At 61.0% G+C, this 17836-nt stretch overlaps 1 protein-coding gene across 1 annotated transcript; it reads left to right on the forward strand.

The window, feature by feature from the left end:
* The first annotated feature begins 2193 nt into the window (after positions 1-2193).
* LOC139053531 (uncharacterized) lies at positions 2194-7975 on the forward strand. The gene is made up of 2 exons (XM_070530483.1): positions 2194-4209; positions 4283-7975. The coding sequence occupies exons 1-2, from the start codon at positions 2194-2196 to the stop codon at positions 7973-7975; spliced, it is 5709 nt and encodes a 1902-aa protein (XP_070386584.1).
* Positions 7976-17836: the final 9861 nt, after the last annotated feature.

Below are 17836 nucleotides of genomic sequence, written 5' to 3' on the forward strand. Positions count from 1 at the left end.
TCTCACGCGCCGATAGGGCCATTTTACTCCGCATTGGCTGCTTCAACACAGCGCAGCGGATGTCTCGCCATTCAGTTCCGTTTGCCAGAACTGCACTGCTGGCGTTGATGAAACTCTCGCACACGTACTTCTCGACTGCGCCGCATATATCTCAGCTCGTGAAATCCTAATCGACGCCCAGGACTCCCCATAGCCCGTCCCGAGGACTTTCTGTTTCCTAGGGGTCTTGCGGGTTTACTCAAAAGAGCCTTCCCAGCTCTCATTGATTTCTTTGAGTCGTCGAACCTTACCACGCGGCCATCGGCGCCGTTTCACGCTTCTTTTCTTCACGGCCTTACGCTCGTCCTCTCCCGTATTTGTTTCTCTTCACTCCTTTATTCGCCTTACCCTCCCCCGTGCAGTACTGTTGAGGTGACCTCCTAAGCGAGAGACTGTTGCGGTACTGCACTCTTCTCTTCTTTTACCAGTTCAACGTCACTTACTACTACTTCTTGTTTACAAACACGCGGCGCGCGCTGTCGGACAGCGCGTGTGCTACAACTTTTGTAGCAGAGCCGCACAGGAAGCCATGGGCTCAGCACAACAACACGCACAAAGCAAGTATGGGATGGGGCGCGTGAGGCGACTCTGCGCGAGCGGCCACGTTCGCCTGCACTAATTACCACGGCGCGTGTTTCACACACCTAGGACGATGAGGCGGTCGTTGCTGCACATTTACTTAATTCTGGTGTAGCGTAACTTTTAAAAGCAGGCAGCCCTCATCCCTCTTTTGTTTTTTTCACGCTTTATGTCTTCTCTTGTTTCGACGCGCTTTTAAAAGCGGGTCCTGAGGTGTGCCTTCATGGCTGCTAGAATGCCCTCTCGGCGGCCGCCCGCACGTAGGCAGCAGTGCTCCGGACTGAAATTCAGAGCCGCGCCATGCCAGTGCCGCATCGCTGTAGCAGTGGCTGGCGAGCGGAAATGGGTTAGCACGTTCACGAAGCAGCAGTGCGTAAGGGATATTTTACACTGTTATTACAAATGTATGTGTGAGTGGCTTTAAAAGGGGGAAAAGGAAGAGATAAGTACAGCGCTGTTACTGCCTCTCGTGCGAGGGCACCTTCACGGCGCTGTACGGGTGAGGGGAAAGGGATAAGAAAGGGTAGTGAAGAAAACAGAGTATAAAAGTGAATTATTACAAATGTAAGCTCTCCGCACACTTACATAGCTAGCGGTTTCGCGCGCGCCCTGCGTATAGCTGCCTTCGTACGGGGCGACGGGAGAGGGAGGAGGTCGGAGCGCCGTCAACAATGCCCTCTCTCTCTTCCGTCCCCTAGAATGCTGAATTGGGCTCGCGCGCGCGTCTTACGCTGGTTTCGGTGACGTTATCTGCGAGGCTACGTAAGCTATCGCGACGAAATTTGACGGTCGTGTAGGCACCAGTGAGCGGTGCCGGCGTGCGAAATTTGAAACGCCTGAGGCGAAGAGAGCATGAACGCGCCCTGTTTTGCGACTAGTGATCAAGGGAACGATGTTGGCGTGGCTGAGTTTGAAGTTGTGCGCACGGTGTGCTTTGCGGCAATGACCAGAGTGCACTTGCAAGCGTATCCGAGCTACCGGTGAACAGAACGAGTAATCATAATTACGAGAACACAATAAACTTGTTCCTGGGGCGCGACACGAGCAGTGAGTGCGTGCAGCATAGGACAATAACGTTGTTGACACGTTCATTTATTTATTTATTTTTTTTCTCTTGGCGCGTCGAGCAAAAGAAGAAGTGAGGCGGGTTGAACATCAGCAGTCAGAGGTGCCAAAGAGAAACAACATGAGAAAAAAAAAAAAAAAAGTAAGCTCCGCGATTGTGTTACGAAGCCACTTGTCTCGAACTCAGTGCGTGGCCTAAGAAGGGCTCAGTGCAGCCACCCGCGACTCACTCGCGAAGAGAGGCCGCGCTGCCCGTGAGCCAATCGGCGCGCGTTTCGCCTCCTCGCCCTCTTTTTTGCGGCGCGGCTTCCTCGCTCGGTCGCGGCGGGAAGCCGTCTGAGCTGCGATCGGAAAAAGTCACGTTTCTCCTCGCTCCGACGACTTCGCCTCGATTGCCTCCACGTATCTCCGCGTCGTGCATGCTTTTGCACCCGTTGGAGTACACGTGTACGCGCCTTCGCTGCGCTTGGCCTTCTTCGCGCACGCGGGAAGAGGCCTCCGCAGCTTACTATGGAGTTTCGCTCGCCAAGCGAGCAACCGCCACCCGTGCGCCACCGGCGCCACGCAAGCTTGAGCCGTGTGACGCTCGGCCCAGCCTCCCTCGACGAGCTACGCGCCTTTGAGGAACTTCACGTACGGGCCAATCGCATGCTGGGCGAATGGCTCCGACAACGATCCAACACCACCGCTGGTCCACGCGTGGTTCCTTCACGGCCCGAGGATCCCCCACGAGACCCCACGACACCTTCAGCCCCCGTAGTGACCTTGGCGCCTCCCGCGGATGGCACTCCAGCAAGCGAGGAGCCCCACGTTTCGGTCCCACTCCCATCCTCTGACGACGAGGATATGGACTTGACCAACTCCCGAAAACGCGCTCGCGAAATGGAGAGCGACGACGATGAGGACGCCATGCGTCGAAAGCAGCCGCCGAGCGCTCCAGCCAGCTCGGAACAGCACGCTGCAGCCAGCAGCCACGAGGAGCAAGGCGACCAGGGCAGCGCCATTTTGCTCACCACCTGCGCAACAGCTGCCAGCCCCTCCCGTCCGGCCGCCCAAGAGGGAGCCCCTGCGGAAAGCGCGGGCGCCATCTCTCGGCACCCCGCCGAGATAGACGCCGCCTCCTTCGAGCCCCCTCCGAGCGAGGGCGCGCCCGACTCCTCCCTCGGAGCGTCGTCTGCTCCGGAGGGCGGCGCTCGCCCGGCAGCGTCGTCTGCTAGCGAGCCGGCTGGGAACGAAAGCGCCACCGACGCTATGGAGCTGGCGGACGAAGCTGATGCCTCTCAGCAGAACCGCGAGCACCCGGCGGCGCAATTTCTCAAGGGCCCGCCACGCCAGCCTGCCTCGCGGCCGAAGCCCAAGGGGAAGAACCAGCAGCGCAAGCACAGGAAAGATCCTGCTGCTGTATCGCCTTCGCCAGCTGTTCCTGCGGGCGACTCGCTGCGCTCACCGGCCACTCCCAACATGCCTGTGGCGGCACTGCAGGGTTCGGCACCACCTGCCCGCGAGCTGAATGCAGACGGCTTCACCGTGGTGCGGTCGAAGGGCGATCGGCGTCGTGCCAAGGCACTCGAGACTGCAGCGATCCCGGTGGACCCTGCAGTCATCGGTACGGTGCTTTTCCGTCCCTCGGCGCCCGGCGGAGCCTTCAAGGGAGCTCCGCGCCTCGAACTCGCGGCGACCCTCTCGTCGCGGGCTGGTGTTGCTGCGGTGCGCGTCAACCACAGGCGCAACATCGTGGCCGCGGACACCACCACCCGGGAGTGCCAGGAGGAGCTGCTGGCGATTACCGAGCTTCGCGGAATCTCGGTAACTGCCAGACTGCCGGCCGTGCGCGGCCAGAGCACCGGGTACCTACACGGGGTGGACGGATTGCCTGCGGATGCTGACCTGCTGGGAGCCATCGTCTCGAGCGTTCCTGTGCTGTCGGCGACGCGCGACGGGAGCACCGTGACCATCCGGTTCGCGGGGCCGGTCCCCCCAGAACGCCTGAGCCTTTTCAAGCTTGGCTTCAGGGTGAGGCCGGCCAGGCCCCGCCCGGTGCAGTGCCGCCAGTGCGGCCGCTTCGGGCACGTGCTGGAATCCTGCAGCTGGCCGTCCGACTGTATTTCCTGCGGCAGGAGCCATGAGAAGGGCGCCTCCTGCCAGACGGTTCGCTGCAGGAACTGCGGCGGCCCCCACAGGGCCGACACTCCCGCCTGCCCGAAATGGCAAGAAGAACGCCAGGTGGCCACCATTATGGCCTCATCCACAGCAGCTCTATCGAGGCGTGCCGTCAGGGCAGCGGTCCGGGAGGAGCAGCAGCCAACAACCTCGGCGCGGTCGTATGCGAGCGCACTGAAGGGCCCCAGTCCCGCTCCCAAGCGTCCAGTACCAGCCCCTCGAGCCCCCCGCCGCCAGGAGACACAGAATCCTGCCCCCCCTGGCCAGACTACAGTGGATCAGCTGGTGGCAAACCTGCTGGTCACCATGCAGGCAGTCGGCGCCATGCTACCAGCTGACCACCCACTCCGGACCATCTGCCTGCAGGCAGTGGCTCTACAACAGCAGCCGAACCAACATGGCTAGAACCCCTGCTGAATGTAGGCCGCGCATTCTGCAGTGGAACTGCAACTCCCTGCAGCGAAGGCGCGCCGAGCTGGCCGAGCAGCTGCCTCTGCACGACTACGATGTCCTCGCATTCCAGGAAACGTACGTGCGTGCAGAGGAGGTCTCGCTGCCCGGCTACATCGGATACAGCAGCCCCACACAGTGCCGTCTCGACGACTGCGACGCGGCACCCTGCACAGACGCGGCGCACCCGCCTGGCCCCCCTCGTACAGCGGTGTTTGTGCGAGACTCACTCCCGCACGCCCACATCGCCACGGAACGTCTGTGCTGTGCAGCAGTTGAGTGCGCGGCCGTGACCGTCCGAGTGCGCGGCATCGATACGTCGGTCGCGAGCGTGTACGTGCGCCCCGCCCTGCAGTGCGACATGTCCTTCCTGTCGCGCCTCGCCGCTTCGCTCGCGCGGGACTGTGTGGTCTGCGGTGATTTTAACGCGCATCACATGAGCTGGGGCTCTACCAAGACGAACGTTCGGGGGAAGAACCTGATGGGCGCGGCCGCCGCGGCGGGCCTCGCCGTCATCAACAGCGGTCAGACCACCTTCGTCCGTCGCGGCGGGAGCGCCACAGTGATTGATCTAACGCTAGTTTCGGAGCGCTGCTCATACGAGTGGCAGCGTGCCCCGGACACCGCGGGATCTGATCACTATCCCATCTCGCTCTCCCCTGTGCGGCCGAGTCGCGGCGCCACGCGTGTTTACACGGTCGTGCGATGGCCAAAGTTTCGTGAATTCTGTGCCGAAACACCGCGCGGCGACGATTTCTTCGCGCACATCGCAGAGTGCGCGAATCGTGCTTCGTCGCGTGTTGCGGTACCCGCCGGCAGCCCCTGCCCAGACATCAAGCTCCTCAATGTGCGCGCCGCCCGTCGCCGCGCTCAGCGGAGAGCGATCCGTAGTGGGGCCATGTCGGACTGGACGCTGTACAATCGCTTGGACGCTGTGTGCCGACGACACGCCCGTCAGCTTCGCCGCCGATCATGGGCCCGCCTCTGCTCATCACTCGCTGAGCCGAGCAACGAGCGCCGTGGATGGCGAGTCCTCCGAGCCCTGCTGAATCCGAAGACACCGCGGTTCCCCGTGCAGGCCATCGCCATTGCGCGAGGGATCAGCGAGCTGGAGCTCGCCGAGATTCTGGCGGACGCTTTTGCTGCCTCCGCGCCGGCTACCACTGCGCCCACGGTTGTGTTGCGGGCGCTGTACGCTGCGGTGTTCGTGCGGGGCGAAGCTCACTCAAACCACGCGCAGGCAATAACAAGCCTGTGCGAGAGTGACTTCACTCATCACGAGCTGCAGCGGGCCCTGTCGCGCGGCCGGCGATGCCGCAGCGCGCCTGGGGCGGACGGGATCACGCGGCAGATGTTGCGGAACCTGGACGAGCCGCAACGCCGCCTCCTGCTCGACGCGTACAACGACGTCCTGCACAGCGGCTCCCTCCCGGATTCGTGGCGCCATGCATTTGTGGTCCCGGTGCTGAAACGTGGCAAGCCGCCTCACAGCCCTGCCTCATACCGGCCCATCTCCCTCACGTCTATACCAGGGAAGACGATGGAGGCGATGGCTCTGTCTCGCCTGCAGTGGATTGCGGATGCCCGCGGTGCTCTACCTCCCGAGCAGTGCGGCTTCCGCGCTCACCGCTCCACGGCGGACTGTATTGCTGTTGTTGTCGGCACCCTCGAGCAAGCCAGGCTGCACAGGCAGGCCGCCTTCTTGCTGCTCCTCGACATCCAGAGTGCGTTCGACTGCCTGCCTCACGACACCATCCTCTCGTCCGTGCGGGCTCTCGGCGTGGAGGGCAAGCTGCTCGCGTACATCGAGGCCTTCCTTGCTGGCAGAACAGCTGCTGTCCGTGTCGGGGGGACGGTCGGCTCGCCCCGCCCTGTGAGCTGCGGTGTGCCACAGGGAAGCGTGTTGAGCCCGTTTCTGTTCAACCTTGCACTCGCGCCCATCATCGAGTGCATTCCCAAAACGGGCCGCTTCCCTGTGCGCGCTGTGCTCTACGCGGACGACATCGCGCTCTTCGTGCGCGGGCCGACCTCGGCGACGGCCGCGATGCGAAACCAGCTTCAGGCGGCGCTGGACATCGTCGCAAACTTCCTGCGCGCCATCGGATTGCGGCTGTCGTCGACGAAGTCCGAGGCCATCCTCATCCACCCCCGGAGTGTTCGCCGGCAAACCGGCTGCGTGCTTGTGGATGGAGTGCCCCTGCCCTGGCGCCTGACAGTGCGGTATCTGGGGCTCACGATCGACAGCCGCCTCTCGTGGCTCGCCGCCGTGAGCCGGCTACGAGCGGAGATGCGCCGAGTGGAGAGTGCGGTGCGCGCCCTTCTCGCCCGCGGAGACGGCTGCTCCGCGTCGTTTGCGGCGGCGATCTACTCAGCGGTGGCGCTGCCCAAAGTGTTGTATGCTCTGCCCCTCTGCCGTGTCAGTGCCCGGCTGTGGAAACTCATTGACGGTGACCATCGTCGAGTGCTGCGAATGTGCCATGGTCTCCCCCGTTCGTCGCGGGTTGCGGAGACGCTCGCCGAAACTGGTGCGTGGCCCGTCTCCCTGACGGCTGACCTACGTGCTCTCGGCCACATCGAGCGCCTCTCCCGTGCCCCAGACGCCGGCCCGATCCTGTCCCTACTCCGTTCCCTACGCCTGTCTCGTGTGGGAAAAGTGTGCGAGCTGTTTGACAGCCTCGTGGTTGACACTCCGCCCGTACCGCCGTCCTGGCCACCGCCTCATCAGCGCGCACCACTTCACGTGCGTCTCGACCTCCCGGGCGTCCGCTCCAAACATCGCACGCCTCTCTGCGCTGTACAGCAGGAGGCTGCTGCCATGATCGTGGACGACCTGGGAGGGAGGACGCATCTGTATGCCGATGGCTCCGTCCTTGTCGACGGCTCGGCGGCTGCCGCCTGTGTTGCCCCGGACCTTGGCGTCTCTAGGCAGTGCCGGCTTTCCTACCGTGCCTCCTCCACCACGGCGGAGCTCGCAGGATTGCACCTTGCTGCGGACATCCTCGAGGAGTCGCCGCACATCACCAGCGCAGCGATTCTCTGCGACTCGAGGGCCGCTCTGCAGCAGCTGCTACTAGACGAGCGCGGGCCGCCCCTTGCACAGCGCCTCGCCTGCCGTCTGCACGCACTTCAGCCGAGCTGCGACCTACGCCTGCAGTGGATACCATCGCACGTCGGCGTCGCGGGGAACGAGACGGCGGACCAGCTGGCCAGACGCGCACACAACCCATCCACCGCGCTCACAGCTCGGGTGAGCTCACTCGACACAGCGCGCCTTCTCTTCCGACGCGAGCTGGTGCTTCGCCATCCCGACAACCGCGTTGCTGAGGGGCGCCCGCCGCGCCATCTCCCGCAGACCGGCTTCACTAGGCGTGAGCGCGCCTTCCTCCTCGCCCTCCGGACCGGTTCTGTGTGGCCCGCCGAGCGGCGGCATCGGCTGCGCGGAGCCCCCTCTCCCCTCTGCGGCGACTGCGGCGCGACCGAGACACTTCAGCATCTGATATGTGAGTGTCCGAACTTTTCGCTTGCGCGCGCTCATCTCGCCCGTGTTTACCGTGGGCACGGACTGACGTGCGACACTGTGAACGCTGTTCTGCACCCCTCGGGCTGCTCCTCGCGACATAGGACGCTGTTACGCGCCCTCCTGACTTTCGCCGAGGCCGTCGGCCTCGCCGACCGCCTCTAACACCTCCGTACTTTCTCGGCGTGTTGCTGCTGCTTCGATGCTCTTTATCTTCCTCTTTCCTTCCCCACTCCCCTTGTGCAGTGCGGTTGAGGTGTCCTCTGCTGAGAGACAGTTACTGCGCTGCACTTAAACCCCATTCTTCCTTCCCCAACCAAGAATCTCCTTCTCTCTCTCGGTCGCGGCGCAGGGACTCGGCATTCGCTCTCCTGACTCGCTTCGAAGCAGCAGCAACAGCCGAGATGTCTGGACGTGGCAAGGGCGGCAAGGGGCTCGGCAAGGGTGGCGCGAAGCGTCATCGTAAGGTGTTGCGTGACAACATCCAAGGCATCACCAAGCCTGCCATCCGTCGCCTCGCTCGCCGTGGTGGTGTCAAGCGTATCTCTGGCCTGATCTACGAGGAGACACGCGGTGTGCTCAAGGTGTTCCTCGAGAACGTGATCCGGGACGCCGTCACCTACACTGAGCACGCCAAGCGCAAGACCGTGACCGCCATGGACGTGGTGTATGCCCTCAAGCGTCAGGGCCGCACCCTCTACGGTTTCGGAGGCTAAGCAGCACGCGTGCGCGCCGTCGTCTGCAAGCAGCGCATCAGCTCCTCTGAAGAACCCAACAGCCCTCTTCAGGGCTACCCACCTGGTGCTTCGGCAGTGACGCGCAGGATTTGCGATCTCCTGCTCCGTTAGCCCTCTTTTGCATGCCATTATCTCGCATTCGGCCGCACGAGACGCGCGGTGAACTTGGGTCAGGTGAGCGAGCGCAACCGCATGTATTTGCAAGGCGTGGTAGCATTGCTTTTCGCCCTCGCAAGGCGAGCTTTGCTCGATTGCATTTGCGCTCGCCACTGTGTGCTGTGTTGCTCCCATTTCAGTCGCCGTCAGTCTGTCCGAGTTGCGACGTGGCGGTCGTTCGTGCAGCTCAGTTGTCGCCTTTGGTTGGACCCTGGTAGAGGCAACCAGAGTGGAATGATGATTAAAAGCAAGAGGTAATCATAAGCTCGTCGATGCGCATTTTGTCGCTTTGAAGTGGCTCGCTTCCTCTACTCCCTTGGAGAAGAGTACGAGCCGCGCGGCAGCGGGCGCATTTCAGTTAGGTAAGTTTTATATTTGACAAAGATAGCTCATGTGGGTACGCAACAAAGCAAAGCACGAGGAAAATATTGCCGGGCACGGGCCAGTGTGTAACAGCTGAAAGCGAGTTTTCTACAGGCAGCGTTTATTTGTTCTTTCCAGTGCAAGCGTTAAATGATTGAGCCTACTGTGTCTTAGCTCAATTCGCATGGCTTCGTTGGTTTGCGTGTGTGCGTCGGAGAAAGAATAACGAGCCAGTCCTCTTGCCCTACGAGCTGAGCGCCCGTCGTGTCCCTCGTCTAGCCTGCGGTTGTTGCAAGCCACCACCGTGCGATTCACAATTGTGTAACTCTTTTGAGCGACGCAAATGAATGCTAAGGTGAGATTAGCTAGTTAACTTTCGCTAGAACCGAGCTCACTGCGTTGTATTCAAACGGACGAGGGTGCGCGCGGTGGACACCGAGGCGCGTGCTGTTTTCATTGATGCTGTTGTTTGTGATACTTGTGTACAGGGTCACAGTGGGATTTCTTATTAGCGCGCTATAGGTGATAAGCAGTTGGTTCGATGCCTACGTGGCTCTTCTTGCAAGCCAATGCACTCCTTAGTTGACCAGAACAAGCGGAAAATAAAATAGAGGAGCAGAGCGGCGAAGTGTGCTTACTGAGACAGAAATATGCTTGCACAGTGCAGACTCACTTTCTCTCGTTATTTCTATACGACTGGCTCTTTCGTCATGCGTGCGTGTAGGTGATGCTGGGCGACCCTTGTTCGCGCCATATACTTAGATCGGTCAGGAAGCGGGCGCTGGACATGCGCTGTATTTAAAGAAAACAAAACTTTTTCGAGCGACGTATCCGTGCATGCCACACGCCGCGCGAGCTGGGGAAAAAGAGAGAGAGGGATGGGCGATTTGAGCGGTGCATCACGTATTTGTCGAACTCTTCGCCGCCAGAGGGAGCCGCCTGTCCTACATACGAACATTTGTCCTTGTGGCAGCTTATGTCCGGCGTATTACGCGCTGTAAGGCGGTTGCGTAATGGCATGGACGCGCCAAAGTGCACAAGACTACCTCTTGCCGCTGCATCCCTGGAATTTCGTGTATGTGCAAGCTGCTGTACAGAAAGATTCCGAATTCGAACCGGCTCCCTCACTCGTGGCACATGTATTGGCACGCGAAGGTAAGAGAAACTGACACACGCCGGCCGTCGTCATTGCACGGATTTCGCATTCGTGTTGCGCTTAATGAAAGCCAAGCTCGCGCCTATTATTTTACATTTGTCCCACGAAGCCGCCGGGAAATAGCAACGTGAGGTGATGGCCAAACAAGTCAACAAATGGGGAAGGAACAGTCAGAGAAAATGTACGGGCCCCTTGCTTTGAAGAAGCGTGGCACCATTGGTTTATTTCTTTTCGCTTGTCTATGTTTGGATTACTACTGCGAAGTCACTGGCATGTGCGTGCAAAGGGCATAGCCGAGGACCAAGCAAGGCGTACACAGTGATGTGTACGCCTCTCATGACAACAACGGGTTGTCATGAGAGAACTACTGCAGCCATGTAAACAAGGTTCTTGTTGCATGTGAGAAAGAAATGTCTGGTGGTGCTGTGACGTTCCTTTTTTCTTTTTTTTTTCCTTCCATAATGCTCGAGTACTGGCAGGTTAAGAGGTACAAAGTTTCATATCTCAACAATACAAAGCGGTACCGCGATCGTGTGAGCTGCACACAACTACTCACGGAAGTTTTGTCTAAAAATTTTTATCCCACCGAAAACGCCTGTAACGTCTACGAAGGTATTGTAAAAGCCATACTCACACATGACTGGTATATCTCATCGAGGCGTGTAAATTGTGTTCCCTTTATACATATCGCCTTGTGCAATTAACAGAATTTCCAAATCCAGTTCCATCGCTGTGTGACGGAGCCTTCAAGCGCACAGTGGAACTGTTTTTTCTCTCTTCCATTTCACAGTTTTCCACACTCACTGAGAAAATAAAAAAAAAAGAATATTAAGAAAGAGGCAGAGCTCGGCATCAGTTGAAAATTGCACTGTTGCAGGCGCGGCCTTTGAACATCTTCGTTTACACGCAATTAGGCGCACCAAATTCGGTGCATTAGTTGGCGAGGAAATACATTTCTCCCGGCGGCTGCCGAGCTGGAGCTTCGCTATAAGATGACAACAACGCCGTCGATCCTGTGGCGAAGTTGCGTGCGTGAATGAAATCGAAAAAGCTAGCTGACGAAATGTAGGCACTGTATAGAGCAAAGTGTTGCGTTTCATGAGTGTTTGTCAAAACATGGGTGTCCCTTGCAAGTGCGAAAACTGTGTGCCGAATGCGTGGCACGGGGAAGCCGCGCTTGGGATCGCGCCTGCGAAGCGTTGGTTGATGCTACCTTGACATATTGTTTAAGGACCCTTCATACACACGGAAGTACCGCTTGCCTGTCCATAGTTTTGAGGCCCCAATTAGTTGCCCATGTCTCCTAACGCGCGTTCAACACCTGTCAATATTGTATTCCAAATTCGCTCTTAGAGCGGAAGTACATCGTTTTCCCTGCAACTCTCAAGTGGTGCTGGTAGTCCGTACGTGAGTTTGTCGTTAATCTTGCGAGGCGCATGCGTTCTTCTATGCGTGGACGGCAAAGTGCGGTACTGGCATGTCTGCACATGCGAGACGGTTTGCCTCCGAGTGCGGCCAAAACACGACGTTGTTGCCCCTCGAGAAGGCACCGTGGCGCGCACTTGTAGTTCGTGAAACGAGCATCAGCATGATCAAATCAAGGCAGTGGACAAGCAGTAATGTACCCTAAACCTGCCACCCATCTCCGTCGCGCGGAGATCGCGATAACAGCTCCGATGGCGTTGGGCGTGGAGCGCTAACCACTGTCGAGATCAGTGGTGTGGTCTCACACTCGGCACTGGCAATTCGCGACGCGCGGCGGTATAAGCGAGATTGTGGTGTTGGCTGAAACGGAAGAGAACAGCGCGGCATGCTGTCGTGTTTAAACTCAATTAAACCGCCTGCGAATGTGCTTTCCTTAGCCGCGAACAGGGCGGCCGCGCGAAAACGTGCCTCCTCCAGCATCCTGGCGAACGGCGGCGGCGTGCGCACCGCCCGAGACGGCTGCGCTGGCGCTGGCCAATCGGCGGGTGACTTGGAGAGGAGAAGAGTAGTGCGGCGAAGCACGACGCGCGCGGCGCAGGGGTCATTTTCACTCCGGCAGTCGACGACTTCGGACGCTCGCTCCGTTCGCCATGGCCAGGACCAAGCAAACCGCCCGTAAGAGCACCGGTGGGAAGGCTCCGCGTAAGCAGCTTGCTACCAAGGCTGCTCGCAAGAGTGCACCTGCCACAGGAGGGGTTAAGAAACCGCATCGCTACAGGCCTGGGACCGTGGCCCTTCGTGAAATTCGCCGCTACCAGAAGTCGACCGAACTTCTCATCCGCAAGCTGCCGTTCCAGCGCTTGGTGAGGGAAATCGCTCAGGATTTCAAGACCGACCTCCGATTCCAGAGTTCGGCTGTGATGGCCCTTCAGGAGGCCAGCGAGGCCTACCTGGTCGGTCTCTTCGAGGACACCAACCTGTGCGCCATCCACGCCAAGCGCGTTACCATCATGCCGAAGGACATCCAGCTGGCCCGGCGCATCCGTGGCGAGCGCGCCTAAGTTCGGCCGCTGTCTGCGCCGCAGCCTCGGTCGGTCAGGCAAGCAACACAAAACGGTCCTTCTCAGGACCACCTACATGTTTGCTTCGGCCACGGGAGCACGCGAGACCACGTACTCCAACCGTACCCTCTCGGTCTGTCTGTTCTGTTGTTGTTTTTTTATTATTAATATTTGTGCGTGTGTGTCTGTGGTGGGCTGCCGGTGCGAGGTGTTGCCTCGTTTGGTATGCATATGGTAAGTATTGCGCGCGCTCGAGCACGAACAAGAAGAGAGAGGAAAATAAAAAAAAGAAACAAAATGCGCGTTCGTTGCGAAACGGTTCGCGCATTCATGCGAAGAAGCCGCGCCCCAAAACGAAATTAACGCGGCCGATGTTGCGTGCAAGCTTTCGTGTATTGGAATGCCATGCGTGCGTTTGTTCACGTTCCTCATGCATACCTGCCTGGCTCATAAGTAAGTGCATGCTGGTTGCGGATATGGCCCATTTGTTGTTTGTTTTTAAGGGCCCATATCACAGTCCACTACGCGAATTGCAGTGAGGCTCGTGCCTGTGCGCCCCCGGACACCCTGAAGCTCGCTTTCTATCTACATTCGTGCACTGACATGCCAGCTAGCTAGCAGCAGCAGCAGCGTCAGTTCAAGAGTGGGCACGGTTGCGATAATTCAAACAGAGGGAAACGGGCGCAGAGAACGGGATTGCCAAGCAAAACCCTGCCGTCACACGCATTTCGGTGGTCCTGACAAGGACCGTTGGGTTGTGCGACGAGCGCGACTGTAGTCCGGCGGCTGGGAGCTCGCTTACGCCTTCTTCTCGGTCTTCTTTGGGAGAAGCACAGCTTGGATGTTGGGCAAGACGCCGCCCTGCGCGATCGTCACGCCGGAGAGCAGCTTGTTCAGCTCCTCGTCGTTGCGGATGGCGAGCTGCAGGTGGCGGGGGATGATCCTGGTCTTCTTGTTGTCACGAGCCGCGTTGCCAGCGAGCTCGAGCACTTCGGCAGCCAGGTACTCGAGGACGGCCGCGAGGTAGACGGGAGCGCCCGCTCCGACGCGCTCGGCGTAGTTTCCCTTGCGCAGGAGACGGTGGATACGGCCCACGGGGAACTGGAGACCCGCGCGGCTGGAACGCGTCTTGCTCTTGCCCTTCGCCTTGCCGCCTTTGCCGCGTCCGGACATGCTGGTGCTGTTGCTGAGACTGAGGACGAAACAACGACTTGCACAGTCGCGATCGGTGAGCGATTTGAGCCGTGCTCGTAGCGCCTTCGCCGCTCTCGCCGCCGCCGGTCCCAAAGGAAAGCGCGAGCGAGCACGAGGGAGAGGGAGAGAAGCCGCGCGGACCAATGGCGAGCGCGGCAATGCGAGGTCCCGTCAACACCACCCTCCCGCCATAAAAGCGCGGCGCACGCGACCGGTCGCGTGTTCCTTCTGCGCCTCGGACCTGTTCGAACGTCTGCAATCGAACTCACCAGCCAACCTCCATGCCGCCCGTGTGCTGCACCTACGACCGCGCTTTCGAGCGTAGCCCTTTTTAGGGCTCCCAAGGGTGCACACGCAGTCGGAGGTACCATCGTCCACCGCTCTCTCCCACTGCACTGAGGATGTCCGTCTCCGACAACCCAGTGCAGGGGCCACGCGGCCCCACCTCAGCGCACTCGCCGGCGCTCAAACTGCTTCTCGCGGAGGCGAGACGGCAGTTTTGCGCCACCGCCGAGAACGAAGAGCAGCCTGTCGAGGCTGCAGCCCCATCCCCGAGGTTCCTACGCTCGGGAACCTGCAGGGACACTGCCCCAGTCGCAACACAGCGTCGTCGACGCGGCCGTGCTGCCCCGCACAACGACGACGACGGCGGAGACAACACCGGCAGCGAGAGCGACGACGACACCGCCAGCTCGCGCCGCTCTAGCAGCTGCCCGCCTTCCTGCTCCTACTCGTCAACCAGCGAGAGCAGCAGCGAGGACAGCCAGCTGACACTGGCCACGGACTCGGCGAGCAGCCGTTCCCCGTCGCCCAGCGCCCAAGAAGAAAGGGTCGGCGCCCCCGCTACTGCTGAACCAACTGAGGAAGCCGTGCCTAATCGTACGCCGCACGAGCCCCCGGAACCGGAAGGCGCCCCCGCCGAGGCAGAGGCAAACACGCACGCGGCGGAGAGCGACGCTCCCGTGAGCGACCCCACGGCGCATGCGCCGCCCTGCCACGTCACGGCGCACACGCAAGGCGATGCCCCGCCTCCACCCGCGGACCCTCTCCTCCCCGGCGCGAAGCAGCCGGGTAGGAAAAAAAACAGCCGGCGCAAGCGCCGCACCGTGCGGTCGGTGGCGATCACTACCGTCGCTAATCCCGGCGCACGTTCAAGCTCTCCTGCTGCGGTACCACACATCGCACCAGCCCCTGAAGGACGGGAAACCGTTCTGTACAGACCGCTCGCGAGGAAGGCACATTTCCTTGCGGCATCACGCGATGCAATTGCCGCATTCCTGGCCGGCGTTTCGGGGACGCATCGAGTCCGTCCGAACCTGCGACGGAACGTCGTGGCAGTCGACGCGCTGCCTGGCACGGACCTGTCTGCACTGCTCGCCGTCCGGGTGATTTGCGACGTGCCCGTCAAGGCGAAGGCACTCATCGCCGACTCTTGCACGGGCACGCTCTTCAACGTGGACCCGGCGATCGATGGGCCTTCCATCCTTGAGGGTATCGAGAGCCGGGTGCCCGTACTCGCCGTCACCCGAAGCGGCGATGTCGCAACACTACGCTTCGCAGGCAGAGACGTGCCGGAAGAGGTTCACCTCTTCAAGCAGCGCCGCAGCGTACGTCCGCAGCTGCCGCGGCCGTTGCAGTGCGGTCGATGCGGCCTCTTCGGGCACGCCACAGCGACCTGTTCTCGCGACCCGCGCTGTCTCCAATGCGCGGGGTCGCACGCGACGACCGCCTGTACTTCAAAGCGGACCCGATGCATCAACTGCCGAGGCCCGCACGAGTCGACAGAGCCACGCTGCCCCAACTGGCAGCTCGAGCGGCGGGTGGCGAGCATACTCGCGAGAACCGTTCCGCGCATCACGCGCAAACAAGCCCTGGTTCTCGCGAGGAGCAATGCCCCTGCCGAGCGGAATCAGCAGCCGGCCACCACCACCACAGCACAGCGCGCCCCCGAGCCACGATCATCGCCGTTGGTTCAGCCGGGCCGATCATTCCGTGACGTGCTGGCCGGCAACACAGCGCCGCAGCCAGCCGCCGAGAGCAGCTCCGCCCAACCCCGCAGCACGACGACACCCGATGCACGTGACCTCGTCATAACGACGCTCGCGTCGGCATTGCGTGCACTTTTGGAATCGGTACCTGCCGACTCCCCAGCGCGCCACATGTGTGTGGCAGCACTGGAAATGCATGACGCCCTGATCCAGCATGGCTAGTACACCAGTGGGGCAACGGCCGCGCATTGTTCAATGGAATGTTCGTTCGATGCGCCGCCGACATCCAGAGCTGGCGGATGGGGCTCTTTCGGACGGATGTGACGTGCTTGCTTTGCAAGAAACCCACGTCCGCCCGGGAGAGCTCAATCTGCCTGGCTTCGTCAGCTACCACAGTGCTGCTGGCTGCGAACAGGCGTCATGCACGGCCATTCCGTGTACCGATTCCACTCATCCGGCTGGGCGATCTCGCGCGTCACTTTACGTACGCGCTGGGCTCCCTCAAGCCGTGGTGAGTGTGGACGATTTGCCGTGCACGGGCGTCGAGTGCGTGGCGGTGACCGTGCGAATCGGAACAACCGACACGTGCGTCGCGAGTGTTTACGCGTGCTGCGGCGGCCGCTGGGACAAGGAGATGGTCGTCCGGCTGTCACAGCGTGTGCGCGGCGACCTCGTGATGTGCGGTGACTTCAACTCGCACAACACTGCGTGGGGTTCGAGCCACACCGACAGCAGTGGCCGGGACCTACTTGACGCCATCCAGCAGGCGGGTCTACTGATAGCCAACACGGGTGTTATCACTTTCGCCCGTCGTGGCTGCGAGGGAAGTGTGTTGGATCTCTCGCTAGTGTCGGAACGCTGCCATTACATCTGGCGCCGCAGCCCCGACATGCGAGGGTCCGACCACTACCCCATCCACCTCGAGCCCCGCCGTGCCGCCCACCTGCCGACGCGTGCGTACAATGTTGTGAATTGGCCGCGATTCCGGGAACTGTGTGCTACAGTGCCAGTCTCGGAGTGCAGCGGGTTTTTCCAACACATCGCGCAGTGCGCGCGTGCCGCGTCGACTCGCTGTGTCGTGCCGGCCGGGACGCCCGTTCCCGACATCAAGCAGCTGAACCTCCGCGCTGCGCGTCGCAGAGCCGAGAGGCTAGCGCTGCGCTCGGGCCAGCGCGAACATTGGACTGTGTACAACCGGCTGGACGCGGTATGCCGTCGCCACGCGAAGCAGCGCCGCAACGCCAGCTGGTCCAGCCTCTGCTCGTCGCTGGAACGGGCGAGCGTGCGATCGAGCCCGTGGCGAATCCTGGGGGCGATCCTGCGGCCCCGCCTTCCACGCTGCCCCGCCCTCTCCATCGCCGTGGCGCGCGGCATCACGAACGGTCAGCTGGCCGAGCTCCTCGCTGAGACGTTCTGCCCGCCGCCCACCGTCCGTCCACCGGCGCCGCACGTGCTGCAGCCGCAACCGCACCCAAGGCGCGAGCTGCATGCCCCGGAGCGATACTTCCCATCGGCCGGGATCCTCGAGGACATCAGGGCGCTGTGCGAGGCTGACTTTACTATCGGTGAGCTTCGCACAGTGCTCACATCGAGGAAGCGCCGCTCAGCACCAGGTTCCGATGGCGTCACATATCAGATGCTTAGGAACCTGGATGGTGACCAGCTCCTGCTGCTGCTCGACGCCTACAACCACGTCTGGCGGACCGGCAGCATCCCGGTCGAGTGGAACGAGGCGGTGGTCGTCCCGCTGCTCAAGGCTGGCAAGGCAGCCAGCAATCCTGCCTCGTACCGGCCCGTCTCGCTCACCTCCGCTGCTGGCAAGGTGCTCGAGGCCATGGCGCTGCGGCGGCTCGAGTGGATCACGGCGGCGCTCGACACCTTTGCGGCGGAGCAGAGCGGCTTCCGACGACTCCGGGCCACAGCAGACTGCCTTGCCGACGTGATCG

The sequence above is a fragment of the Dermacentor albipictus genome, unplaced genomic scaffold (genome assembly GCF_038994185.2).
Source record: "Dermacentor albipictus isolate Rhodes 1998 colony unplaced genomic scaffold, USDA_Dalb.pri_finalv2 scaffold_148, whole genome shotgun sequence".
In the NCBI taxonomy this organism is placed as follows: Eukaryota; Metazoa; Arthropoda; class Arachnida; order Ixodida; family Ixodidae; genus Dermacentor; species Dermacentor albipictus.

What these genes read in the sequence shown, in the direction of transcription:
- LOC139053531 (XM_070530483.1), top strand. Translation starts at nt 2,194, where the DNA reads ATGGAGTTTCGCTCGCCAAGCGAGCAACCGCCACCCGTGCGCCACCGG. An exon ending in TCCGGACCATCTGCCTGCAG is followed by an intron (nt 4,210 to 4,282) that starts GCAGTGGCTCTA and finishes CGCATTCTGCAG; the next exon opens with TGGAACTGCAACTCCCTGCA.